At 36.6% G+C, this 27,973-nt stretch overlaps 1 protein-coding gene across 2 annotated transcripts; it reads left to right on the top strand.

The window, feature by feature from the left end:
* Window positions 1–33: 33 nt before the first annotated feature.
* Cerk (Ceramide kinase) lies at window positions 34–27,973 on the top strand. Of its 2 annotated transcripts, none has more exons than XM_033341981.2 (8): window positions 34–365; window positions 13,459–13,713; window positions 18,086–18,279; window positions 18,634–19,009; window positions 22,880–23,032; window positions 23,333–23,529; window positions 23,785–23,954; window positions 24,380–27,973. In XM_033341981.2, exons 1-8 carry the CDS (start codon window positions 206–208, stop codon window positions 24,453–24,455), a joined length of 1,581 nt encoding a protein of 526 aa, XP_033197872.1. In that variant the 5' UTR covers window positions 34–205; the 3' UTR covers window positions 24,456–27,973. The 2 variants fall into 2 exon arrangements, with proteins under 2 accessions (XP_033197872.1, XP_076473887.1); XM_076617772.1 differs by lacking the exon at window positions 34–365 and adding an exon at window positions 2,417–2,595.

Raw genomic sequence — 27,973 nt, 5'->3', positions numbered from 1 at the left:
TACGATTTGACACGAATCTCATTGAGTCGATCGTGCACCGTAGTTGTGCTCCAGCTAACGAGCGAGTAGGATTGTAAAGAATTTTCTCTGTTCGTGTTCCATTCGTAAGCGTTGTTTTCGATTTCCGCGTCGATCTTCTCGCGTATAACAAATCAATCGACGTAAAGATGACTTCCCTACGATCTTATTGTTGAACGAGTTACTTATGGAAAGGCAGTCAAAACCAGCCGTCAGTATGATGCAGGAGATCACAGACCAGTCCTCCAGGACTGTCCTCCTGAATACGTTTGTGGTAAAAAAGAAACGGTGCAGAGTCTACTTTCATCGTGGCACTCTCATCTGGGAAACGGAGAAACCTCCATATAGTAAGTACAATTAAAATTCACATGTGAGGATTTTATCGTCGATTAATCGAATAATCTTTGAGAATACATCGAGAAAGACTCGTTGTGAGTATGTGATAATTAGACTGTGACTACAGAATACATGTAATGTGCAAAAATATATAAAATGTCCAAAGTAAATATAGTCGTAACATTTAGTAGGGAAAACATAGATCTCTATTTGGACCCTATCTCTTTAATTATATTCACGAGAATATGAAATTGTATAATTGTTCATATTTTAGCGAAAATTGTTTGATGGTTGTTTTTATGAAATGAAGACAAAGAAGCAGTAGACACGGTTAGGACGATTTTATCGCCTGCGCCTTAATGCCTTGTTGTTGTTACCCTAGAGAGTACGGTATCGTGCGCAAGACTCGGACTAAATTTTCTCAACTTTATCTGCCAGAACATATATATATAAACATGCATATACATATATATACATATATATATACATAACATACATATATATACATCGCCCTTTATAAATATTAAGACACTTATGAAAGACGAGATAAATCTAAAAAATCATCGATAATTTATTCTTAATCTTTAGAATTTTGCAATAACTTCCTATCTAATTTTCTCATGGTTTAAATTGTAAGATTGTTATTCTCTGTAATGTTTTGATACTGATGTTTGGTATATTGATATACTGGTATATTGATATTGATTGTAAGTTCCTTATTCGTTAGTTCCTTATAAATTATTTCTTGTGTATCAATGAAAGGTATAAATTGCCATTTAAAATACATCTTTCTTCCAATCATTTTTAGTCTGTTATCATTCTCTAAAACATTTAATTGTAATATTTATCCTCGAAAAATATTTTTAGTATGTGTTCAACATTTCTTGATTATCTTTGAAATGGCATTTACTATCTCGAACCGAAATATTGGATCGAATATTGGATCGTTCACTTAATCATAGATATCGTAGTTCGTACGTTTCGAGTTTCGTCCCATTAGATTGCAATTCTCAGGAAGCTCAACGCGCCTTATTTGAACTTATCCCTTCCGCTGAGAAACTCATTTCCCTATAATTCCACTGTTTTCCAAGAATTGACCGATTATTTTTATCGTTTTTTTATCTTGGAGGATTTGAATAGACGTGAATAGGATAATAGGAAATGAGGAGCGAATTTACGGTTCTGCGATGGAATCGTGCGACTCGTAACTTTTCCCGAAGCTGTTAATGGGACCACAACGACTCTGGTGTTTATAGAAACGTTGTTCTTTTTTTTTTATTATACATCAGTTGTTGATAATGAACGGTCTGACGGTGGGTAGGTCGTGATAAGTACTGAAGAAACACTCGAATATATTTAACAATAAATATTTATTAACATATATTCTATGTGTACACTTATGCATAGAACTCGCGGTTACTATTATCGGTTCGCGATTACAAGTTCGAACTCGGGTCGATGCGTTTCGATGTACGGATACAAGTTCGGATGATGATTGCCTAAAATGTCGAGAAGCTCTGATCAATTATTACTGCTAACTACCAGCCATCAATTCGGACAGGCGTCTAACGACTGACTTCCACGATGATGCTGCATAGAAAAACTATGATGGGGTGTCTAAGGATACGAGATCATCGGATTCGTTGAGGAAAGCAGCCTTGGTTCGGAAAGTGAGGGAAATAGACGTCGCTGTTAATTGGCTAATTTTGTGTTGGTGGCTGGAAAAGGATGCTAACCACCCTTGAGAAAAAGTTGCTAGCGGCAAGCATCCCGTAGTGGCTGAGTCCCGAGTCCTGTTAAGGACTGTTAAGAAAAAGACTTGAAATGTATGTGTTGTCCGTGATAATTGTAGCGCTGGTTGTAGATGCCGCTGATGGGGGACTGCTATTTTTTTTCCAATTTAGATGCATGGAAGAAAAATCGGACTCCGGTCGCCGGGATTCGAACCCGGGGTTCCGAACGTTCGTAACCTAAGGCGCTAACTACTACGCTGCCGTCGTTAGTCTGCTGCACTAGTTAGTGTCGAGTGGTGGTATTTGCTGTTGAGTGCCGCCACAGACTATTTGTCCCTTTGGAAAACCTTAGCTAAATTCCTTAGGCTAGCTGAAAATATTCTGCGAGGATGTATCATTTTGCAATCTTGTGACATCTGGCAATCATCTTGTCCGAAGAATAGGGTCTTTGTATAGCGAGCCACGGGACAGAAATCGTTGGAAAGTTTACTCTCGATCGTCTCTAAAGGTCGTATTGCAGTTTATCTTTAATATTGCGCGGATGAATATTAGGTTAGTAGAATATTCATCGCTAGAAATGAATGTTTTCTGCTTGAAACATATCGCTAAGGAATTGATCGTTATCAACGAATCGAGTGGTCTTTCAAAATATTTTAATAATAGAGATTTAAAATACTTTAATGAAATTAATAACATTGTTTGATAAAACTGTGTTATCCTTTTATCAATCCGAGGTATCGAGTTTTCAAATAATTTTATGAGAAGTTTATTCGTTGAACCAACACGAGTTCGGATGAAATTATTAACAATTGATCGAAGATTGAGTCAAGGACCAGTCAAAACCACAAGTAGCGGACCAATTGATTGCACTCTCGAGTTGTTCACGAAACGATCGATAGGTACGATAGGTACGGCTTGTCCGATCACGTTGTATCACATTGTTGTTTTGTAACAAAGTCTCATTCTGATTCTAAAACATGCAACGGCTGATAAGCGTGACACATGACATTGAGACAATAATCTTTTGCAGATATTATTCAGTATATCAATTTATTGATAATTAATTCGATCATTCGGATTGGTGATAACGACGAACAAAAAGAAACTTGTTTTGATAATTTTACAGGACGTTCGTTTGTTTGTTAAAGAAAGGGTTAAATTAATCTTATAATATAATATTTAAAATATAAATATTAACATTTTTAAATATTATCATTAAACATTAAAATACAGAATTTTATAATATAATAATTTCTTTTTCTTTCAATTTCTCAACAGGAAGTCTTTTAAGAAATTTTTACGAATAATATTTCAATAAACTGATTCCGTACTGTCTCACTTTTGCCCGAAGTTGTATGTAATATCCAAGTTGCATAGCGTTGTAAAGAGTTAACAGATAACTCAACGTGTATCGCGTATAAGCACGGAATATCGATAGATTTTCGGCGATTGGCGTCCACTTCATAGACAGCGACACATGTAGAGAAGGCGCGTCCTTGAGTCTTGTTTACACATAGTTCCGTTTCCGTGTATTCGTGTGGACGCTGAATATTAAAGAAAAGGTCTCCTTTACAGGTACTCGACAGGTCTTCTTTACACCTCTCACGATCCAACCTTGATCTTTCTTGTATACCTTGATCTCTAATCTCTACTACGATATTCAACGTATAATCGTTTTTTTCTTCGTCTGTTTCTTATCTCGATGAGTTGTTTCTTTCTCTCTTTCAACGTTCCTATCTGTTATATTTTTTATAAATTACACGAAAGAATTTTATACTGGGACTGTCATTTCTATTTTATGCAAGATATTACGATGTAAGATAAGATGTGAGATAAGATTATACTTTGCGTAGATTCGGATGCTCTGGGAGTGTATAGGATCGGTAAAACGTTGACGTTGTCACGTAGGAGACACAAGAAATCGCGAAATTGACAGATCACCGGTGATTTTGTGACGACCATACCCAAATCCACGTCATCCCGTACTATCTGACAGCGATCTCTTAGGCTTTGATCTGACTTTTACATTTTCCCCATTACGTAAAGCAATTAGGATCCGCTCTTCGCCACTCAATACCTATAAACGCAACATATAAAAACTGCAAGCATTCGACCAAGAAGAGTCCTTTTTAGTCTTGAGTCTTGAGTCTTGTGTAGTTTGGCCGTGATTTGAACAACTATTTTAACTTCGCTACTTCATCGTAATATTATACTTAATCATTTTCGTGAATAAAAGCCTACAAAATTATAAAAGCACAGTCAAGTTAACTTATTCTTACCTACTCCTTTTTTTATCATTAATTTTACGTGACAATCTCGTCGCGTGGCAGTTCGAACGTTTCACAAACAAGGTAAAGAATTGAACTTTAGATATAGCAGTAAAATTTATTGTACGAATCAAACAGAGTGACTGTTCAGAGTGTTATAATAAAAAAGTTATTGTTTCGATAGCTGTGGTATGTTTTGTGGTATGTTCTGTCTACCCTATTACTGCTTTTGTGCTGTTGGTGAAAAACAAAATGCGAGATGAAAAAGGTAATCGAGTTGAAGCGCGGTTACGCGTGTAAGAACACAGGCCAGAGAAGTATCGAAGATGAAATAAATTAGCGCTCCTCACAACGTTCTTCCCATTTGGTATTCTGTTCGCGTACGGTGATGCTAGTATACAGCGCTTCCTATTTGCATACGATTATTATCTCTTTCTTTTCTGCTCTCTTCCCGCTTTGTCTCTATCGTTGTTCGATTGCCTTCGTTAAAATTTTCTTCGTCTCTTGCAATTCCACGAATTTCGATCTCGATGACCTGCACAAATTCGATGAATTACCGCCGTTCATAAATTCGAGAAGCATCGATCTCGATAATTTGCAAATTCAATAAATTCTCCATCATCTTAATTCGAATAGCTGCGATTCGAATAGATCCAATGGGAATTTTGTCGACTCGTTACGGTAAAATTCGATCGGTACCGATATAACCGTGGTCACGATCCCCAAACGATTCACCGTGGTCGAACGCAAATTCGTATAAACGCATTCCACTTTGATTCTTTCGAATCGAATTCTATCCACGTTATCGGTCCAACCCGTTAAGGTCAAACCACACGTTGGCCGCATTCTCCTCGATTCCAGCAATTCAACCGGTTACCTGTTTCACTTCTCCCATCTTCGTTCCAACTAAAAGTATTTGTAGCGTTTTGCTTCCGGAATAATATTAACGCGTATCGTTAACGATGTCACGGGGAAAGTAAGAAGATATTGGGTTGGGACAAAATCCACAATCACTTAGTTGCCAACCCAATACAACGTTTCGTTAAAATGTTTCTGAAAGAATGTTTTGGATTTTATCGGTATCTATTGTGTCGAAATCATGTTCAACGATGTATGAGTGTTGTAACGACATATTTGGTGCAAGTCGACTTACGGAATTTTAAGGCTCACAATGTTTACAAATTGCTCGATAAAATGTGCAGCGAAACGATTCTTCGGAGACAGACAAACACGTGATGTCAATCGTAGTTAATCGAATTTTAGTTACTGTAATTAAGACGTATATAGTTGAGTCAATGCCGATGCTAGAACATAATTGATAATTGCATAACCAATACATTTCCATCTCTTCGCTCCCAGTCCTTTCCTTTTAAAATAAACTGTCATCAACACTATCGATTAAATCTTGCAGGATTAGGATAAAAATTAGAATAATTGTACCGTATAAAAATTCCCGATTTGTCCTTAACCCTACACCGTTAGATCATTTTCCACCCAACTGTATTTTTCTAATGTCTGAAAATATTTCAAGTTTGACCAACGTATAAAAGGAATTCTCGTTGGTATATGCAATTCCCTGTTAAACATCTTCCTACAACATTGCAAATGTCTTTCGCTTGCTAAAGTGAGAGCAAAATTGAAACATAAAAAAGTGGAGGATCGCGACAGGATAAGTGGGAAGATTCAAGCCTCTGTCCCATTATATCGATTTTGAGAGTTGCGTCGAATCGAGAAATGCAACGGAATGTATTATATAAACGCGAGACATGCAAAAGTGAAACTTGCAATTTGTTGCATATTACACCGATATAGCGGAATAGGTACGTGTTCCGCAGCGTGTATATGGCTTTAGCGTAATTTATGCGGGTGTTTCGTTTACGTAATTTCTCTTCTCCGGCCAAAGTATTTTTGCAGATGGTAGGAAGTAAAAGAAAAAGAGAAAAATTGCCCGACCTCGTTATCCATCCTGAAGATTTTCCAGTCGTATTGATTCGCATCCTCTTCGACGACCAAGTACAACGATGTTTTGGCACACGGCTCAATTATCTTGATGACGTGGCTGCGCATACCATTTCTGCCATATTTCCGATGTCGATCGTCGTTCCGTTAACTACTACTTTTTTTTGCGCGCGCGTCACGGAATTTTCTTGCCTATTCCATATGTTATTTGTTTTTTATTTGCCACTTAATCGTTCTGTTTGTGATCACTGTATGGGATCCGCAAGGCGTAAAACGATAAAATAGTACTATAAGTAGGCTGATATGTATACAAACTCATATTTTTACGAAGATACTTAAAAAAATGGAATTTAGACAGAGAATGCTAAATATTATGCCGAGTACTGTACTTTGGATAATTTATATATTTTTGCATTTTCTGTGCATTCCGTGCATCTTTAATAATTATGGCTTTAAATATGTCGTTGATAATTATGGTGGTTCATCATTCTGCACTTTTCACGATACTGCTCTTTATCGCACGGAAGGAATAAATGAAATAGCACTTGTGGTAATAGAAGTATGATGATTATTATATCGAGCGATTGTAATATATTTAAACGCATATACGGTGGAAATAAACGGCGCTGTTACAACGATATTGATAGAAATGGAAACAAGAAGAAGGCTATTGTATAAATAAATCCGTAAACATTTATAATTGTTTCCAATGTGGAACAAAACCCTTAGTTTTAAATAGGACTACGACCGACGATTCGTTGTAATCGATAGCTCGATTCGTATAATTTCCAAGAAATTCACGGACGTTTAGTTTTTTAATTTACTTTGTGGCACAACAAAAAGACAGTAAAAGTAGAGTTTAATTGTTATCATTCTGTTCCTTCTTTTTGTCTACTGACTTCCTGGGTCGTCGCTTATATAAACCAAGCAAAAACAGCGTGTCACGATTGCAGGTTGCAGCATGTGTTTATTGCGAAACGATTTAATTAAGACCCGCTGTCACAGAATTTACGTTTGCGTACCAAGAGCTGCCGCCTATCTTTTTTTCGCCAATCACTCGCGCAGTCACTCGACCTTGGATTACTTTGGAAAGTAGTTCAATTATTTAGTCTTTCTTTTTCGCGAATTTTCGTTTTCCCATCGATCGGCGCGACTCGACGAAAAATTCCGAAAAACATTAGAATTTTTTCGCCATTGGATAATTCGGTTTAAGAAACTCGATCGAAGAAGAAAGAAAACACTGTCTAAAGGCTCATCATCAACACACTTTCAGTGATTTAGTCGCGTGATGAGCAACAGCCACTTACTACTATCCAAATTTTTTTTTTTATTATTTATTTATTTACATTTTACAATTTGTCCAGTAGGACATCACTATCCAAATGATTTAGAGTATAGAAAGAAAAAATGTTTAGAGCATAGAAAGTTTTTTTTATTATTTAATTTGTACTTTACAATTTGTCCAGCTGGACATTTGGTAAATTTTTCTAATTTAATTGCTAAATAACATGTGGATGGCTACCCTCAGAGGGATACCATCTTCGAATTTGTCTATTTTATTTCTTTAGCGAAGTCAGTGGGGTGTTTTCTTTTTAGTCTTCTTTCTATGAGAGTTTTGCTGGCTTCAGCAGCCAACTGGGAGCATAGAAAGTGTCCGGGATTAGCATAAATGAGTTGCAGATGTATCAAAATATATCTGTAGCTTGGTGCAAGAAGTATCAATGTCAGTATTTATAAAAAGTTGAGGTATTAAATCGCTTAAAGATATGTTAACAAGAGTTACAGCAGTTTCTGCTGTTTCAAATTTCTTCTCCAACACAGAAAAAAAGAATTAAAGCTTACGCTATTTGTGTTTTTCATGTTGACCTAGGTATCTTTCGCAGAAAGTTTATTTTATGAAAAATGTCGACGTAGGCGTGTACGAATGTCGTTGTAGCCATTTCTAGATAGAATTTGAAATTGTCGTCTTTTATATAGAATATACAATTGTTTAAAAACTCGATATGGAGCTTAATTCATTGTTGCAAAAATATGATATTGACACTTCTTGCAGCAAGATGTTAACGTTTATTTTCGTTTAGTTTGGTCGGTTTAATAGCGAGTGGTAGGGAAAGTTTAAACGTGCACAGTAAGTTACTAAATTACTCGCCACTCGACTAAATCGTTGGATGTATCTGTATGAGCCATTAGAGACCAGGAAGCGATTAGAGAATAATAGCGTCACGTGGCTCCAAGCGAACGTGAGAGAAGCGAAAGGTTTCACCGTTTGGTGAATAGTGGCGACCTTCCGCAGCCTCTTCGGTTGGCAGCAAGGTTTTTGACTGGAGATCGATGTGAACGACCGACGCTGCCTAAATTTACCTGAACAAATTCAGGCTGCAGCGAACGAGCGGCCCGGAGGAATTACGGATTCCCCCCGACAACTGCAATCAAGGCTCGACCGTGAATAACACGGCGTGCCTTCAATACGAATTATCGTGGACTTCGAGCTCCTGTGGAAATCGAGCTACGATTTTCCGAAAAGTTTTCTCGGCATCCCTTTCGCGATCATCGTGGATACAATTCCTGCTTGTTAATAGGGTTATATATATAAAATATACTATAGACACAATGATAAGGTGCCATTGAAAATATTGTATGTAATTAAGCTAGTCAAGAATATTCGGATCATTTTTAACTTAATTTCGACGAATACGAAATACATTATCGCTCGTATAACGCTCGTGATTTCTCGCTCCAACTTTTTCTGTTCGTTCTGTTTTTGCTTAGAATATGACGAGTTTCCATCTCGTTTCTCGTAGCTAAGGAACAAAAACCTATGAAGCAGTGCACGTGCATTTGCAATTACGCCCCTCGTTAAGATACATGATTATGCAGTTTTGATAATTATCGCGTTCGTCGCTAATCCAGCTATGTGCTGTCTATCTATTTGGATGGCTATTTCGTTGTAAAGAACAAAGTTCGCTTTTCGTCCAAATTCTTTCACGAACCGCACGAACGATGAAAGGCGAATACAAATGAAAAATCCGGTTTTAAAAGATCTTCGTCGTTTCGGGTAGCTACTCGTCGACCTTGTCTCGTTGGCCGTGCATTTATTTTCGAGTTTGTTTTTCCACTTGACAAAGTCGTTTCGCGATCTTCGTTTGCCATCTTATCGAACTTCCGCTCCAATCTATATTCTCTCGACGTTCCCTTTCGAAAAGGTAATTTCTGTTGGCACGACCTTCGCGTGGAAAGCCCTTCAACCACTGGAACAAAGGCTCGATACGTTTCTGGGTCAGAGTCGCAGCCTCTGCGACTCCTAACAGCCACTAGATCACGAGTTTCGACCCGATACGTGGGCGGGTATGAAAATTCCGCGGAATTTTTTACACTCTCCACGATTTCGTACATAACTGGCTGGATAAATTGTTTGTGCAAACCGTTTCGATCGGGCGGAGCGAACCATTAATTGTTAGCGAATTACGTGCTTGTTGCCTTCCCCGTTTCGTATTACGTTTATGTACGTCGATGTTTGAAAAGCTCTTCCTATTTCTAATGGCATAGGATGGCCTTCATCAAATACACATCCTTTAGTCATTACATACTTCTCGAGTACTATTTCGAATCGATAGAATAGATGAAATGGCTCTTCTAGTGGTTTTCATAAGAATTAAATAAATCCAAATGTTTTCTCGCTATTATGTAGCAACATCTTTTTTCTACTCATGTATCTGATACATGATTGTATTGTTTATTTATCTGTCTGTTTATCGTGGCTAGGAAACGATGTATGTGTGGATTTAGAAAAGGAAAATAATAAAACGATAAAAAAAGGGGAATAAAATGACGTAAGATATATAAGAAACAATTTAGAGGAGAAAGATAAAAGGGGCGATTTGTTGGGTTTTGGATCAAATAGAAAATATTGAAGTATGTAACCAACGACTGGTATATGTAAATATACGATAAGCTATGCGGAGAAGTGGAACGAATCGATACGAGTGTCGCTGGAAAAGTGCAAGATACTCTCGCTAGATCATCCGTCGAATAGGCCATGTGCATCATATTTTTAGCGCAGATTTATATTTACAGCTCTGCGTGTTCACAATACGAGGATTAACAGATTATTAGGAAGACGTAGGCGTAGCTGAAAGACCTTGTCAATTGTTATAACAAGATTCTATTTTATTATATATGAAACGATATTTTATTTTTCATTATATATTCAAGCATATTTATTTTCTATGATACCATTTTATTTTTTAATGTGGTTTCGTAATTTTTTTTTTATAGCAAAGTTTCATTCTATCATTCGCGATAGTAAAAGGAAATTCTCAATTTCCCTTCAACGCGATTCCAGATTTCGTATCTCGGCACAATCTGCAGAATTCTAATTAAGGCTCCAATTACAGAGGACTTGAAACCTCTGCTTCTTCAGTCATTCACATATATATCACATAGTGACAGTAAATCCTACTAATTGAAAGATTTATTTAAAATCTTAGTCCATCTATAAAATAACGTAATAGTATCGTGATTATTTATCGTTATTGCAATATTTTACTACGATATCTCGTTATTACAATAGCTTTATCAATAAGCGAGAAGAAAAAGCGATACGATAATAAACAGGTAACTTTTAAATCAAGCAGACGATCAAGTTGGCCGACAAAATATTTAATATCTGTAGTCGCGTGAATTGACAAGGAAAAGTAAAAAATAAATATTATATATCTATATAATTTTCTAATTTTATTATATATCTGAATGAAAATATTGACAAAAGAATCGGATTCTCGAACAAATATGTACCCCGACAATCTCTTGACATTAATAAGTCATTGTGAGTTGAAAACATTGTAAAAACATTGTTTCCTATTCTAGGATAAGCATATTTCATGGAAATATTATAAGAACATTTTTCAGCAATATTATTTTACGAAAAACCTGTGGAATATTCCGCGGGATTATTGTTCGTGCAGAATTTTTTACAAAATTTCAAATATCGAATATTTTGAGTCGTTCTACTCTGTGCTCGATTGATTTAACAATCGATTAGACAATTGAATTTCGAAACTTGCAAAAACATCGTAAATCGATCCTGCGAGACTTGGGTATAATAGCTGCTTTAAAAAATAGCGAGTTTTTGAAATATTCGAACTCTCGAAATTCCTTCCCTCTGCTATTTTTAACTCCAATTTCTTCTTTTCCTTTATTTTCAATAGAGACAAATTTCTAACAAGTCACAAACGATTTAGGAAATATTTTGTCCTTCTATTTCTATCTATCTATGAATTTTCTACAATCGTCCAGACCAGAGTTCAAAGAATATTGAAACTCGGCTAAGACGGATACACTATGACTATAGTTATTGCAACGCGTTATCTTTTGCGTAATTTCGTTATCTACTTACTTTAAGTTCATTCCTGTGCTTTTGTCGTCGATTATGTATACATGCATAATATAACATCGTCATTTTGAACGACAGCTGTCCCGTTTGTCGATAGTCACATTTAGGTCGGTTGAAAGAAATTCGCGGTTTCATAAAGTTAGCGGAATTCTTGTGTCCTATGGAACAATCGAGCCCGACGATGATACTATTATTTTATATTAATTTTTTCAAGAGACACGACAGAAGTTTGCAAAGGTTTACGGACGAATATTAACAATTAATGTATATTGATATAATTTAACAATTAATTTTATTAGTATTATTAATATTAAATAAATTTTTATAAATATTTTTCCATTTCTTTCGGGAAAAATTTTCATGAAAGTTTACAGAAGTTAATCGGCAGTAAATTCGCAAACATTTTATTTTTTTTTTTCTTATTTGGTACACTTTTTACAATCAATTCTCATTGAGAATTATAAGTAAATTAAACATTTTATTTAACAAAGCGAATAGTACAAGTATCAAAAAAAAAAAAATGAAACGACTCGATGAAGAATAGACATTAATTCTGTGATAAAAATGTAATACTGGAACCGCTTCGATTTTCTATCGAAAATTTTCACAAGAGTTTAAATTCGTCGGCCGAATTTTTTGCAAAGGATATTTAGATAATTCATAAAAATCGCACTGAAATCACAAGAGAACGCGCTGTCGACTTCCTTTCGTGCGCTTCACGATATTTTATCGTTTTCATGGACTGTCGATCGTGTCTGTCGGTTCTCTTGTACGGACATCGTAGTCGAATATCTTTCGTCTTTCGGTTATCTTGTCTGGGGTAATCTTTGTTACTTCGCGTTGCCTTGATCAAGTTTCGTACGACGCAAATAGGTGCCTAAAAGATTTTTGTTTGATCATTTTGTAAATCTCTGACGAGAAAAGTAAGATAATCACGGTGAAAATAAAATCCATAAAATTACACCTTGTAATTCAGGTTTTAAACGAAAACGTGGTCACGGTGGTTGATCAAATTGTCTAGATTCTAGAGTTCCGTTTGATCGATCGCTGCACGCTTTCTTTCCTCTTTTCTTTATTCGATAGCGATTATCGATTAGATTTCAAAGAGTATATATTTCGTGGATAAAGAAGTAGCGCTAGATCGCCACGTTCAATTATGTAAAACGATCGTACGGTTTGAATGGTCTATGTAGTTTTGTTCTCGTCACTTCGTTGCAATATTAAACGGCATCTATCAGAGAACCGGTAAACCGACTCTCTTTGTTTCTAGCCGAGTACGTACTTTCGTCGCGTAGTTGTTTTCGTTTTGATCTATTATATAACCTTGGAACGAATACATAGAAAAAGCGACAGTTGTAATCGTTGAATTTAGAATTAACGAATTGACAAATTAGAACAAATAAATTGACGAATATTGATCGTCTTTAGTTCAGTCGATTATTTTCTCTATTCAAGATTTATCAATTCAAGCCATACCCCTTCGCCATTCCAAAGTTAAAAGGAATAAAATATCGGAAGCTTTCCCCCCTCGGAATACTCTTATCAACTTTAAAAATTCATTTTGTAATTCAATTACAAAATCATTTCTCAATTAATACGAAAAAAATTACGAATACTTTCCCAATTAACGCGGCTAAATGGCAAAATAAGTCACACGAGAATTCGTAAATTGGCAAAAAGGATAGGACAGTGGAGGGATTTGTTTTCAAAGCTACTTGTCTCGACTCGACACGAACACTTTTTATATTTTCAGCGAGATGGACACTACCGATGACTGACGTGCTCGCCGTTCGTTACGGGGATGATTGGATACATGGGGTGAATCTGAAGGAGAAACAACCGCCTCCGACATCGCCTACCTCGCCCACCGTCTGCCCGACGAATTTCATTCTCCACTACGCTGTACGTGGACCAAAGAATAAATGGAGCCATCACAGCGTGACCATGAGCCACACCGACCCTAGGCAAGTCGCCTCCTGGGTTAAAACCATCCGAAATTACCTCATGGGTGAGCTTCAGTCTTTCTTCATTCCTTATTAGTTCATCGATCAATTCTCTTATCGTGAGATATCGCTTGGTATTTTCCGTAACGTGCAATTTTCTGTAATTGAAATATCGAAGCCTTTGTTAACACGTTGACTGCCACGCGACTTTTGCATAATATCTGATTTGGCCTGGAACCTCAATCGATTCAAATATACTATTGGGTTGGCAACTAAGTGATTGTGGATTTTGTCATTAGGTAGTAAACCACAATCACTTAGTTGCCAACCCAATACATTGTAATATTTAATTTTTGCGAAATATTATATTTGCATATTTTATCTTCGAAGATATTATGTAAAGATCATTCAAATCGTTAAAATACACATTATTCTTCAGTCCACGAAATTTCTCTCATACTAATTATTCTAAGAAATTTAGTAAAACAATATGGGTCATCGAGAACCATCGTGACAGTTGGCGTGTTCATTTTTCCGATTCGAGCAAGAAAAGATTGGCGAGTTGTCCAGGTTTAGATTACCGCAAACTCGACATAATTCGAAGAGATCTTATTTGTCGCGAGTTAACCAGTCGGCTGACTAGTAAGCAAAACTGTTGCACGAATCGTTGTACGGTTCAGTAGAGTCGCTACACGACACGGTAATTGACTGCTAATTATCCCGACTCTGAAAATAGATTTTCTTACAATGAAGTCGAAGAGTAACGAGGTGAGATTTCGTGGAATCCCTATAGCTACCTCATCCTCGCTAATAACTTATGCAAGCATGGTGGCTCGATTATAAATTGTGGAAAGAAAAGGGGAAAACAGAAAAGAGAACCGAGAATGGGAAAATCCTCAACACTAGAACTACCAGTCTGCAAATACCTATCTAAATATTCTATGTACAAATCATTGTAATTCAAATGGTGTCATTTAAAATCAATAGATCTGTGTAATTATGTCTTCATCTAAGTAAAAAACAATATTAATTTTGTCTAAAATACCTACATATATGCTTTTAGCAATTTTAAGAAAATAGAACTGGAAATTTGTCATTTTGCTAGCTTCGATAGTTCCAGTGTTAACTACACGTGATCGATCGGCTGTGCTAATAATATCGCGTGCGAAGATACGAAATAAAGGGAAAAGTAGGTGAAAGTTGAACCGTGCTGCTCGCATGCGCTATTGTTTCTTTTCTATATCCGAATCGTGGAGATAGTCGTCGCGCGTTGCTTAAATAATTGAACTAGTAGAGAGTGAGTGAGTGAGCGAGAGAGAGAAAGAGAGAGAGAGAGAGAGAAAAACTTAAACTAGAATTGAAATCATATCGATTATTATGAGCACGCCCTTTAAGAATGTAACTAGATAGAAAGAAAATGAAATAACGTTTTCTAACATTTACGAAATAATTTGCGAAACATCATATGTTTCTGCTCAACGTTTATTCTTGTGTACGGTGTTGCGTTTCCCCGCGAACGAGTAGAAAGGATTAAACACGACATATGCTGGAACTAGGTCGTTGGTTACGGATCAAGGCTGCGTAATTAAGGCATACTTTTTGCTGGCTTGCAAAGAACAAAAAAATAAAGCCGGGGAACAAAGATTGCCAGTGATTTCCTACAGTTGTAGTGATCAGTCATCCAATACTTGGAGTTGATTTGTATGTAGTTGTAAAACGATCTGTAAATTTATTGCAACAGGCATTTTCGGTTTCGTTATTTCGTACTCTGACTTTGAGTGACTTTGTTTCTTGTGGGGATCATCGTTAAAATATCATTAAAATGATAATAATTAACAATTGGAAAAAATTTATAGTAATTAAACACTCGTCTTTCTTTATACATCGCGATTCCTTGTTCCTTTCGTATATCGTTTTTTATGAGGAATACAAGGATATTGTATTCTACGTTGCAAAATGTATACCCGCTTTAGCGTAATTTCAATTATTCTCAAAAATCACTCAAAATACAAAGATTCCTCTGTATCTCTATCTCTCGAACAATATACTACTATTATTTTCCTTTAATGATATTTTTCTACGAAATTAGACGATTTTGCTTTATTTATGGATACTCCATTTTATTCCCGAAGAGAGTAAAAGAATCAAGCTCAGAAGTATCGGAGAACCTTAGCCAGACGAATTGGAGAATCTAGTCCGGGAGGACGTACGAGTTCGAATCTATAAAAATCCAACAATCCAATAGTAGAACCGAAAGATTCGAGCTTAAAGTAATGAAAAAATCCAAGCTTATTCGAGAAGAAATTCAGGACGTTGATTGTCAACGCGATTTTTACATATTAGTTGAATAAACGGCGGTCAACGTATCGAAGCTCCGTAGAAACAGGAAGCGAAGAGGAAGAGAAACCGCTGCAAGCGTCGCTGTTCTATCGATCAGCATGCCACGACACCTCACAGAACGATACTTCACCTTATAAAACTCCCTATTCGCGCCCACGATTCTTTCCCCTCACGTATCTACACCTCTTAGGCTTTTACGTCATGCTCATTCAGCGGATAAAAAGCTGGAGGATACACACGTGCAGTTTCTGTAGCTTAAACAAACCGCTCTTTCAGTCTACCGCCTTTCACGTCGCTGTAGTTTAGCCGGTGCATGTTTGAAGAGCGTCTGGAATGGCGATTGACGCACGGAGTGGGTGTTTCGCATGGTGTTCGCATTTATTAATAACGATGCTCGAAATAACTGTCTCCATTGATAATTTTAGTCTGTCGTCACGCAGAGTTTATATTACGTTTATAGTTAGTGGCCGATAAGGGTTGGTCAATCTACACACCCAAGCTTTAGGATAAATACTTGCGGGAAAAGTTTCGAAGTTTCTATGAAATTGATGCTCTGACGATTACGTGGGTTCATAAGATCGACCTAACGTAATTTTAGAATTCTAATTTGCCACTACATTCTCACTCGAGTCGAGGTTTGATAGAAAATCAAATTCATTTGTTTACCGTTAGAGCCGTTTGGAAGCTAAAAGACCATAAATTAAGAAATAGAGAAAGATGTTACGAACTTTATTCTTTGAAATTGATTGAAATTCTCTGGAATTTACTGTTAATCGTGTTATTTCCTTGTTGTAAATCGACTTAGGGAAGTAGGATTATTTGGTGTATTGGTTCGGTGAATTCGTGTTTTACATTTCACGATTCATCCCGAGAAATTAATCCGATGTTATGAAAATATCTCAGCGTTTCTTTCTAGGTCGAAGAGAACCATGATGTTTGCCGGAAACGGTCATGATTTACTTAACAATCATATACTGTATGTTATGCTCTTTGGATTGCTTCCTTGGAGGGATTGAAAAAGCAACGTCGAAGTCTAAGAACACGTCGTGAGTTTCCAGAAAATAAAACATCTTACGGCTATTATTCCGAAGAAACCGGTTCTGTGCACGATTAATAACTCAAACGATGATTCTTCAAGGTCTAGGTCGATAGTTCCAACTTTCCACTTCATTGTCTACACTGGACTAGAGATTTATCTCTTCTCGAGTCGTTTCAAGCCCACGTACTAAATAATAACGGAAAAAAATTATCCTAAAATACACATAATCTGTATTTGTAAAAAAAACTAAAATATACATATATCCTTAATTATTATTAACCGCTTAATCAACCAAGTTATAAACATAGATGGATTGTTTTATCTATCAAATATCGCAAAAAGTACTACACTTTCGACGTTTTATACATTTTTGCATATTATCAGCTTTCTGTGCACTTCTAATCTTTTTTAAATTTCTCACGAATGCATAGAAATTTACAATCTAATAAATAATGAATGATAAACAATCTTTCAGTAATCTTAGTAATCTTTTAAACATGTTTATTTTATCTATGCGATATCTTTCTACAAAAAACTTTATCGAAAACAATTCCAGAATTTTAAACGTTTTTATCCTAATGAAGCGTTCTTCAATTAAGTACACTCACTATGTATATCTGTGTACATAGAATGAAATATCGAGGGTTAAACGATAACTAATCGACGAGTGGATATCCGTGCACGCCTACCTCGTAATATTCCTAATACTGTGGCAACGAACTTATCGTTTTTTCCAATCAATCAAAACGCCACCTTCGAACTATATTCTCTCTGGGGGAAACGTGGGTAGAACGGAAATACAACAGGGTGGTTCTTTGGCGTGCGTGTGACGCGATCTTTTTCTGGTCTATCTTTGTTGAGAGAAACAGTAGCCACTGTATTGATCCGGTTTCCTGTTTGCTACGTTGCGTTTCTTCAAAAACATTATCCTTCACGAATAAACGAATTTAGTCTTTTTAATAATCTGTGGACCGGACATTCACAACTGTAGGAAAAATAAATTATTTCAAAGATTGCATAACTATTTTAACGGAGAATTGCAAATTACTGGTTTATAGGATTAACCCATCGTCCTAGGAAGATTTTACTATTCATCAACCCGTTTGGAGGGAAGAAAAAGGGTTTGAAGATTTGGGAGAAGGATGTACAGCCTCTAATGACTATTGCTGGCATTGATGCGAAGATACTAGTTACAGAGAGGGTTGGCCATATTCGTGATGTCCTCTTAAGCGTCGATTTTACTGACTTCCATGTAAGTTTCATTTTTCATTTCGTTCTCAAAGCTTCACGGTTACGAAACGTCCGATGCAAAATTTCTTTTCCTTTTATCGCTTACGTATCTTTAGAACTCCTTCGACCAAATTTCGTGCTTTTCCTTTCAATGTATTTGGAGAAACTTTTTCTACAAAGTATCTTCTACTTTTCTTCTATTTTCTGCATGATTTTCTTTTTCATTTTTCTTTCATTTCCGCAACAAGTTTTAAATCGTATAGAAATTTCCAAGAAATAGAAATTTCCTGAAGCAATAGCGAAAATACGGCGCGAGGACGAAGAAGATTAAGTCATTTTTATATAGAAATGTTTCACTCTTGTTCACTTGTTCCAGGCGATAGTATGCATCGGCGGAGACGGTACTGTCGCGGAGGTGATCAACGGCCTGGTACTGAGGACCTCGAGGGATCGACAAATCGACCCGAATAATCCAGAAGTGAATCTACCGACTCCTCGACTTCCGATCGGAGTGATACCCAGCGGAAGTACCGACACGATCGCGTACAGCCTCCATGGAACCACCGATGTGCAAACGGCGACGATACATATCATTTTTGGCGACAGCACTGGCCTCGACGTCTCCTCCGTGCACAATGACCAGTCGTTGCTCAGGCTATACGCCAGCATGCTCAGTTACGGCTATCTAGGCGACGTGATACGGGACAGTGAAAAGTTTCGTTGGATGGGACCCCAGAGATACGATTACTCCGGTAAGTAAAATATCTGTTCCTTCAAAGAAAGGAATAAAGCTTTATTATTGAGCTATTTGTGTGTTGGTGATAGTTGTATGGGGTTTTCACTGTCATCGCATCCTTGATACAGTTACTTGTAATGGACTCTGTATCATGTATTTATTGCTTTGTATAAGAGAGCATAATTTAAATGTTGTGTTGCTTATTCGACGCAAATATGAGTCATTTACTGTAGCTTGAAAATACGTAAGTAACCTGTTCCTAATAATAACGTTTAATCGCGCAGTAAATTTTTAACGAAAAAGTGATTTCCGTCTTTTCTTTTAAATAACGTCTAATAATGTTTGCTACGATTAATACTCGTGATTAGACTGCAGATTTTTATGCAACTTCATACTTTCGAGTATATAAGTTAGAAGATAGAACCTCGATAGAAAATTGGTTTATCTGCCAAATACTTTAGAAACTAACTGTTTCTTTTTTGGATATTTTTTATATTGTTTTATACTACGTGCATTTCGTGTAGTTTTGCACTTTCTGATTTCTTATAAATGCATATAAATCCGCAGTCATTAGTCATGATTGTGCAATTTCACGATAGTTTCCTCTATAGCAAATTACAATTTGTTTTTCATCGAAACCAGCATCTTTTTCCTTTTCATGACACGTTAAACTTCCTGGTGTGTTAGAAAAATATTGGTGATAATTTTTTCTGACGTTAATTATACGAAATAATTGTCGAAAGTAAATGTATTTCGCAGTTCGAACTGTTACTAAAAATTGCAAGATTGGAGAACGTAAACGAGTGTCTGAATATTAGCGTGCTACGAAAATAAGATAATTTGAAATTTAAATCATCCCCTCTTATGCAATGCGATAAGTACGACAAGAGATACTCCAAATATTAACGTAACTGTGTTTGATGTAATTTAGTGAAAAGAATTGGTTAGTTTAAAATGTTCTCGACCATTTTTATGGTTGAACGTTTTCTAATTGAATCACACGATTTTTTGTGTCTCGTGTAGTATTATTTTGTGGAGTTCGTGATTTTTTGATTAGGTCTAGCGTAATCTAGCAAAAACGATTTTTCACGCGCGTGATTTACAATTTGTTTTTATTTGATGAATGTTTTTCATACTTCTAGTAATTTTATTATATTTTTATGTATTTAATACGATACTAGATATTCTTTATATCAAAACGTTGGACGAAAATCGAACGGAATGGCTAAGGAATAAATAAGGGTTTGATTAATTTTTTCAAGGCTAAAGGTAGGTTGTATATGCCAAGGCCAAAAATAAAGGTAAGAAGGTCGAACCGCAAACTAGTAAAGAACAAAGTTTGTGAGGTTAAGGGATACATTTAGCGGTAAAGATAGTTTTATAAGTCGTAACAAGCTGTCAGCTAATGACAGGCAAACTATAGCCGCGAGGGATGTAGGAACGAGGCCAATAAGTGAAGGAAATTGTAAAGTATAGTTATTTTATATCGTGCAGTTTAAAGTGCGAGCGTAGGAAGTAGGATGTACGGCCGTAGAACGATTTACGAGTTTCTTTAAGCCGGAAGGTTGGTGAACTAGATTTGTTCTAGCTTTGCGGGAACACGTGCGAGTTCGTGGGAGTGGGGAGAAACTGTATGGCAGAGAACAGATAGTGTTTCACTCGGATAGCATCTCTTGTACAAATTCCTATATCGGCCGGTGAGAGGGTGTACGTCTCTTTGACGTAGTCAGTGACAAAGCACCAAAAGAATGCGTAAAAAAATATAGAAGATGAAAGAGAACGACAAGTATCATATAGAGGCCTCGAGACGAAACGCTTCGCGAAAGTGTTTTAAGAGATTTTTACGAATACGCGATGCAAGTTGAAATAATTTAAGAAGATGGCGCTAGTTGAGAGCGCGCCGTAGCGCGTACTCTCGCGGGGAAGTAAAAAATTGCAGAAATAGGAGTAAATTCAAATGTTCGTGCAGGTAAGTATTTGGTATTCGTTATGTATTTAATTAGTTGTGTGGTAAAGTATGGACGTTTCAGTAGAAGATAGTTCTAGATGTATTAATAACTAATCGGAGATACTAGATTTGTGTATATTATTTCAATTACTAATTTCCTACATGTTCTTACTGTAAATTTCTTATAAAGTGATTGTAACGATTAGTTTCACTTTCAAATAGTATCATAATATATATACGTATATGTTCCTTATTACAGGAGACGTCAGTAAAGGACACTACCGCAAGAAACTACTTGAAGATAGTGTTATATTATACGCGATAGGAATTTTTTATGTTATACACTATAAAAATTTGTTATATATTTGTAAAATTCTATATAGCAATGTATCTGCTAGAAGTCAGAATGAAATAAGGGTATTAAACGTATTCAGTTGAGTACGTTGTTACGTCGCGTGGGACATTCCGTGCGTCATCCTTCATTGTCTGATTATCAAAGGCCCACGCACCGTAATTCAAACCCTCAATAAACCTAAGGAACCACCATAAACAGACTCTTTAGCGGAATTTTCAATCCTGTAAGTATTTTCTGCTTATGGCTGGTACTTAACCCCTTAACCTACAACTACAGGTGTAGCCCGTAGTACGATGATCGGGCCAAACGCAAATATTGCGGGCATAGTCCGCAGTAGATGATCAGACTAAACGTAAATCGGCCCAAAATTCTGGAATGAAAATGGTAGGTGAAGGGGTTAAAACTGTTCTTGGGTTTATTATTCGCTCTTAAAAGTCACGGAGAAGGCAGGTAGTTACCTAAGGGGAAAAGCGAATATTTGTCTTATGGAAAAGCTGGTTTTTCCCATGAACGAGGTCACCCACGAGCCACGTTGGTAGGAGGTTTCCTCCTCATACTTCCTTCATTAACGTGGGTCATAACTAATGGGCATCGCGGATCGTTACACCCTCACTTTCCTGACGAAAAGTGTGAACAACGAATCCGCGTTCTTCGTTCAAAGGGCACATCCATACCGAGCTTCACTCCGTAATAACATAAGAGCGAATAGTCAGTTTAAAACCAGCTCGAGTTAAAACAGTTCAAGGAACAGAAGGAGTCAGAAGTCAAGTCAGTAGAATCTCCAAGTCGAAGACAGTCAATCGACAGAAGATACATGATCACAGTAGCCAACACGAAAAGAGTCTCAGGTCGTACTCATTCGTAGTTTGTCATTCCACATACGTAACATTGTATCACATTGAAGTTGTTGGATCTTTGAAAATATATGTTAATTTGTTAATATCAGTGTTATATTCATTCAACCACCCTTATTATCTTAGCCGAAATAAGGAATCGAACGATTCGTGGCATCGATTATTCAAATCGTAACGGGAATTTACGACTCCCGTTGGCGCGCTTCTTCGAGATCGCGTCTCCCCGCGAACGGTCGAAAGTACATACGTCATATTTTCCTTGTGATTTTCCACTTATTCAAAACAAACTCTTGTTAAAATCGAAAAATGGTATCAGGAGAATATGATAGTCGAGGAGGTGGCACAAAGAACGTAATTCCTGGAATCTCACACGTCATTTTTGTTCCGAATTTGATGAAGCTTGTTCTGCCTCGCGTATTTTTTGTTTGATGGTTTTATCTTAACAGAAGAGAGGAATTAAAATAAATACGCACTGTATACTTTATTAGTAATAAGAAGTATTGTACATTCCATAATCTTGAACAATAATTTTCTTACAATATATGCCGCAATATATATTTAATCATGTTTTTTTCCTCTTTCGCCGTGTTCCACGCTGGTACATCTTTTCCCTCATCATTGTTGTAACGTTATATCTGCCTAATGGCAAATAATGTTAATATTCCTTGAAAATTATTGAATGGTTATAAAAAGATGTATAATATAGTACATGCCTCGAATTTAACTCAGGTTTCAAGAAGATCCTCGCGAATAAAGGTTACGAAGGTGAGATCCAGCTCCTATCGGACCCTTGCCATCCAGCAACCAGTACAAGATGTATAAAAAACTGCACCAGGTGCCTCCAACACATGCACAACAGTATTCCAGATAAAGAAATAACCAGTTAGTCGTCTATTATCCATTATTAAACTGTCGATTTTTATGCAAATTTGTATTGTCATAAACATAATTGAACGAATAGCACTTAAGTAGGGATTTGTTTTTTTCATCACGTATGAAGAGTATTATACTTTAGATATTTCGCATATTTTTGCATATTATATTCATTCTGCACATTTTTGCACTTTTACAATAAATTACGTAGAAATGCATAGAAATCCGTGGTCTAATTATTATTATTTGATACTATTGATATTGTTTGTACTTTATCTTTATCTTTAATTTATCTTGAATCTACCTCAGGATGGTTGACTATCAGAGGTAAATTCTTCATGGTGAATGGTGTCAATCTCGCCTGTGGTTGCTCCAGGAGCCCCATGGGTTTCAGCCCTCATTGTCATGTCGGAGACGGTTGCGTAGACGTAATTCTCGTCCGACATACCTCGCTTTTTAACAATATCAGGATGTTGTTGAGGTTGTCCAGCAAACAGAAGACTTTGGTATGTGAAATAATTGTAAATTTATTAATTAATTTAAGAATATACGTATATTCTTGATTTTCTCTATGAACATACGATTATATGTAAATTGTTTATCTGGGAAATCCAGATTTAAATTATTTTTATTCGCTTATTTATAATAATTATTTATAATAATAAAAATCCAATTTACAGTTTGCTAATTATTTCAGAAGTATTAGAAAATGTGTCGACGATCGTTCGAATTGATCTAGCTGGTCTGTTTTCTTTTGCAAGTACGATCTGCCGTTCGTCGAGGTGTATAGAGCCAGGGAGTTCACGTTCCGCACCTTACCTACCCTGCACATGCAGTCTAGTAGCGAGATTAGCAACCGCTATCTGAACTCGAGCCTGAGCGTATGGAACTGCGACGGCGAGGTGATCGATAGCTCCAATGTGAAAATCAGGTAAACACTCGTTCGTGTATTTACAGACTCTTCATGCTCACTTCCACCTCGATGGTTTACACCTAAGCTTCCACTATCCTTTCATTGCTGACCTTTGATATCTCTGATACCTTATCGACCTTTAATTTCCGTTTAAAATACCAGTATCGTTCGGATAAAAAAATACAGATAAAACGAGTAGGACGACTTATTTGATTATTTTATGGGAAGAATTTTATATAACGTATACAGTTACTGAGATTAATATTCGGGCACATCACCATCTCTCTATTTGTTGCTTTGCATAAGAGATGCATATTTTCGTGGAATAAATAACATGATATTTGAATCATTCCCTCTTACACGAGTCAACAAACACAGAGGTAGTGCTGTGTCCGAATATTAATGTGAACAACTGTAATTGACCTACTGTGATTTATCGACAGGGTACACTGCCAACTAGTGAACATATTCACGAGACGAGCCCAGGAACCAGTTCACGGCCGGACCTGTTTCTGTTAGTGGCGAGTAGTAGTCGATCTGCTGGTCACCAACGTTGCGTTGCTTAAAGTAAGAGAACGACAAACGCGCGTTTTCGAACGAACACGATGGCATTCAAATCGCATAGTTCCTTCGACTTGCCCTAATTAATCGTTATCGCGATATCGACGCGTGGCGCGCGAGGACAACGAATAATTGTCCCGCACGGCGACCACATCTCCAAAGATGACTGGGTATACCATAACATCTTTTCACGACTACGAAGAAACGTTTGTAGTTGTGAAACAGAAAAACTGTCTAAGAATATCGTTAAATCTATACTTTAAAGTTTACCAATGTATGAAAGTCGTAGAATTGGTAACGAGGAAATTGAAGAGTTTGAAATTTTTTGAAAGAAGTTTGAAATTCGGAAACATTCAAAACACGCAGTATTGAATATCTTGAATAGTCCATGACGTCGCAATTCACAAGATATCGTCGTTGTTCGAGCGTCCGACTAACAGCGGAGCTTTCTACCGAATACTCCGTGCGACGCGTGTCACAGCTATGCCTATCTGTCCGGTATTTCTTCGAATCAAGGTCTGAAACCACCAAGAAAGATGTCAACGTCCATGAAGACCACGAAGAATACGGGACCTTACGTTTGCACAGCGATACTCGGCCAATCCTTTTCCCTTTTCCCTTCTTATAATTAAATTATAGCCTGTAATCGTCGAACATTCCATCGTGGATGTCTCCACTACGCTGCGACTCAGCCGATAAATTGTACTTACAGAGTTTTGTATAACGGAGACCGGTTTTTCCGGTCTTTTTCCAACGTTGTTGCAGTGGTTGCGCATTTTCGTACTTAAAATACACACACATACACACTTGAGATGCGATTATCGTAGATTCGGTGCATGGATGGACTTTTCTCTGAATGAGATTTCTAAAGATATTACCATTAGGGCGCTTAAGTTTACTCGATAGAAGTTTAGAGTGTATAGTACGAGCGTCGTCCTTAAGTCTCCATTATATATTTTTCACCTGGAGGACGAGCCAAAGAGACGAAGAAAAGTGACTTAAGTGCTATGAGTTCGCAATCGAAGAAAATAAGAAAATCGTAAGAGAATCGACGAAGTGTTGTTTGGAACTCTTTAAGGTATCAGTATAGTCAATTGGTTTCTTGACGAGTTGAACTTTAGAATCCAATGGAATTTACTAATTTGGATCAATTTTCAGATAATTTTCCAACTCTGGCCGCCTATGACAATTCTAAATTTCCAACAACGAATGACCGATCTTTTTTTTACTTTCCAAAAACCTCTTAAAGTTTTCTAACATAACTATATTCTGTAAGAAACGTTTCAAGACGTCAAATGGTCATCCAAACACGTGCAAAGATACTTTGACTAAACTGATATCTTTGTGATCCAAGCGTTTCGTCGTCGGTAACATTAGACTAGCGATATTTTCTTTATGAAGCCCAAAATGGCTGACTACCTGTACAGACAAAAAGAAAGAGAAAAAGAGAACACATGTATTTTCGTGAAACGAGCACGATTTTAAGAAAGCTGCATCTATAGCTGTAGAGAAAATGAGACGAGGATCATAGCTATTAGTGGTTAAGCTTAGAATACTTCGAAGAAGAATAGAGCGGCATTTACTTTACCGGGACAAGTATTTTCATTTATTTATTTAATTGTAGGAAATAAGCTTCGTGAAGATCGGTGTTAGTGCGATCCATCAACCGTACTATCGTGAGAAATGCACTAGTATGTCGTGCATTCACAGTTACGTTGTTTCGATAGTTACCTCTTTTTATTTATAATTATGATGATACATATAATATGGACGGTTAGCGTTCATAAGCGAGTGAACAGAATAAGGTTTCGAATATTTGATCTAAGAACCATTTGTAGTCAGCAATGTGGATATTGTTAACACGTTGACATTAGTGACCCATGTTTTTTTATTAAATTTTCTAAAATGACCAAAGTAAGATAAATTTCATGCACTAAGGAATTTTCAACAATATGAAGGATTTAGACAACATTGCCAGAGTAAAAGTACAGTATTGTATATTTAAATCTATTCCACCTCCCATGGCAAAAATATGTAAAATTCGCGTGACAGCCAACGTGTTAAAACTTTAAGAGCTTACGACAAGAATTAAGTTACCTTTTTGTTGATAATCGGAAATGAGAGAGAATCTGCTAGAAGTAAGATATTTTTATATATTTAATATTGAAACAGCTGAGATGGCCCAAATCGAAGAAAGAGTGTAAATATAAAAATTTATTGGAAAGAGAACGATATGTCCCTTTGATTATAATTTAATCTTCGTCTTTCTTTCTCGACCTGAAAATTTGCAGATTGCAAAGAAAGATGATGCGTATTACAACGATAGGGAATTTATAGTTGTAAGGAAGAAGTATTGCATGCGTTAGAAATTTTGTTGGAGCTTTAGAAAGGAGAACCTTCCCCATGAAATGGTTCGTTTGTAAGCGAAGACGCGAGCGGCGAGTGGAAACTTTCGTTCGGTCGTTTCTAGTCTGTTGCGTTCACATCGAAGCATACGAGTTCCGTCCTTGGTTTCTGTTTCCTGCAGCTTTGTTTATTGTCAAGGGATGGAAGTTTCCCTCGCCTATCCATCAATTCCCGATGTGGAGAGAAAGTTGTAAAAAAAGAAAAAGAGAAAAGTATTTTCGTGGTATAATCAACGATTTCCCCCGAGGGCCAATCTTTCGTTATATCGTTAAAAGAACTATGTTGAAATTTCACTTTCGTTTGTAATGTTTCGTTGGTTCTGTGATATTTTGAATTTTTTCTTCTTTTTATCTTGTTCGTTGAACATAAATCGTTCGTTGAACGTAGTGAATCCGCTGAATTAATCGCCGCGCTGTCGCTTTGTATTTCCGACTTTCAGGACCGACATATTACAGAGAAAGAACGACGTTACCTTGCGATCGATGTTAAACAAACCACTGTACCTCTCGAATTTCGTCCAAAATGCATTTCTTATTTTCTCACGTCAGTGTTGACTAGCTCGTTCGACAATTCGATTCCACGTGCTCTAAGATTCTTTAACCTTTTGGGGTCTGATTCTTTACTGCAATAGCATTCTTCTCTTTCTTTCCTTTTAATTTCTTTCGTATATTTTTAATCAATTCTGACAACGAAACATTTCCCGCGGACTTTCTAGGAGACAAAAATAGCGGACCACAAGGGGTTAACGACGAATGAATTCAGAAAAGAAAATTAGCGATTAGATGAATGATTATTTTGTAGACACGTATGTCCAGGTTGTACAGATATATATATATATATATACATATATAATAATATATATAATATATATAATACATATGTATATATCTATATTTTAATTACGAGTTATTTATATACATGTATAGAACGTAAAGAAGATAGTCGCGATGAGTCGCTTCCGATATGGTTGTATCCAAGTGTACTAATTGTTTTCGATCATCTTTGCAATGATGCACCGAATGTCGAAAATGGCTGCGTATATTATTAATAAATTGTACTTCACTTTTTCA

This window comes from Bombus vancouverensis, chromosome 4 (assembly GCF_051014615.1).
Source record: "Bombus vancouverensis nearcticus chromosome 4, iyBomVanc1_principal, whole genome shotgun sequence".
NCBI lineage: Eukaryota > Metazoa > Arthropoda > Insecta > Hymenoptera > Apidae > Bombus > Bombus vancouverensis.
This window is presented reverse-complemented; position numbering and strand designations above follow the sequence as displayed.

Coding starts and splice junctions, on each gene's coding strand:
- Cerk (XM_033341981.2), top strand. CDS start 206: ATGGAAAGGCAGTCAAAACCAGCCGTCAGTATGATGCAGGAGATCACA. Junction 366..13,458: donor AACGGAGAAACCTCCATATA/GTAAGTACAATT, acceptor TTATATTTTCAG/CGAGATGGACACTACCGATG. Junction 18,280..18,633: donor TCGATTTTACTGACTTCCAT/GTAAGTTTCATT, acceptor CACTTGTTCCAG/GCGATAGTATGCATCGGCGG.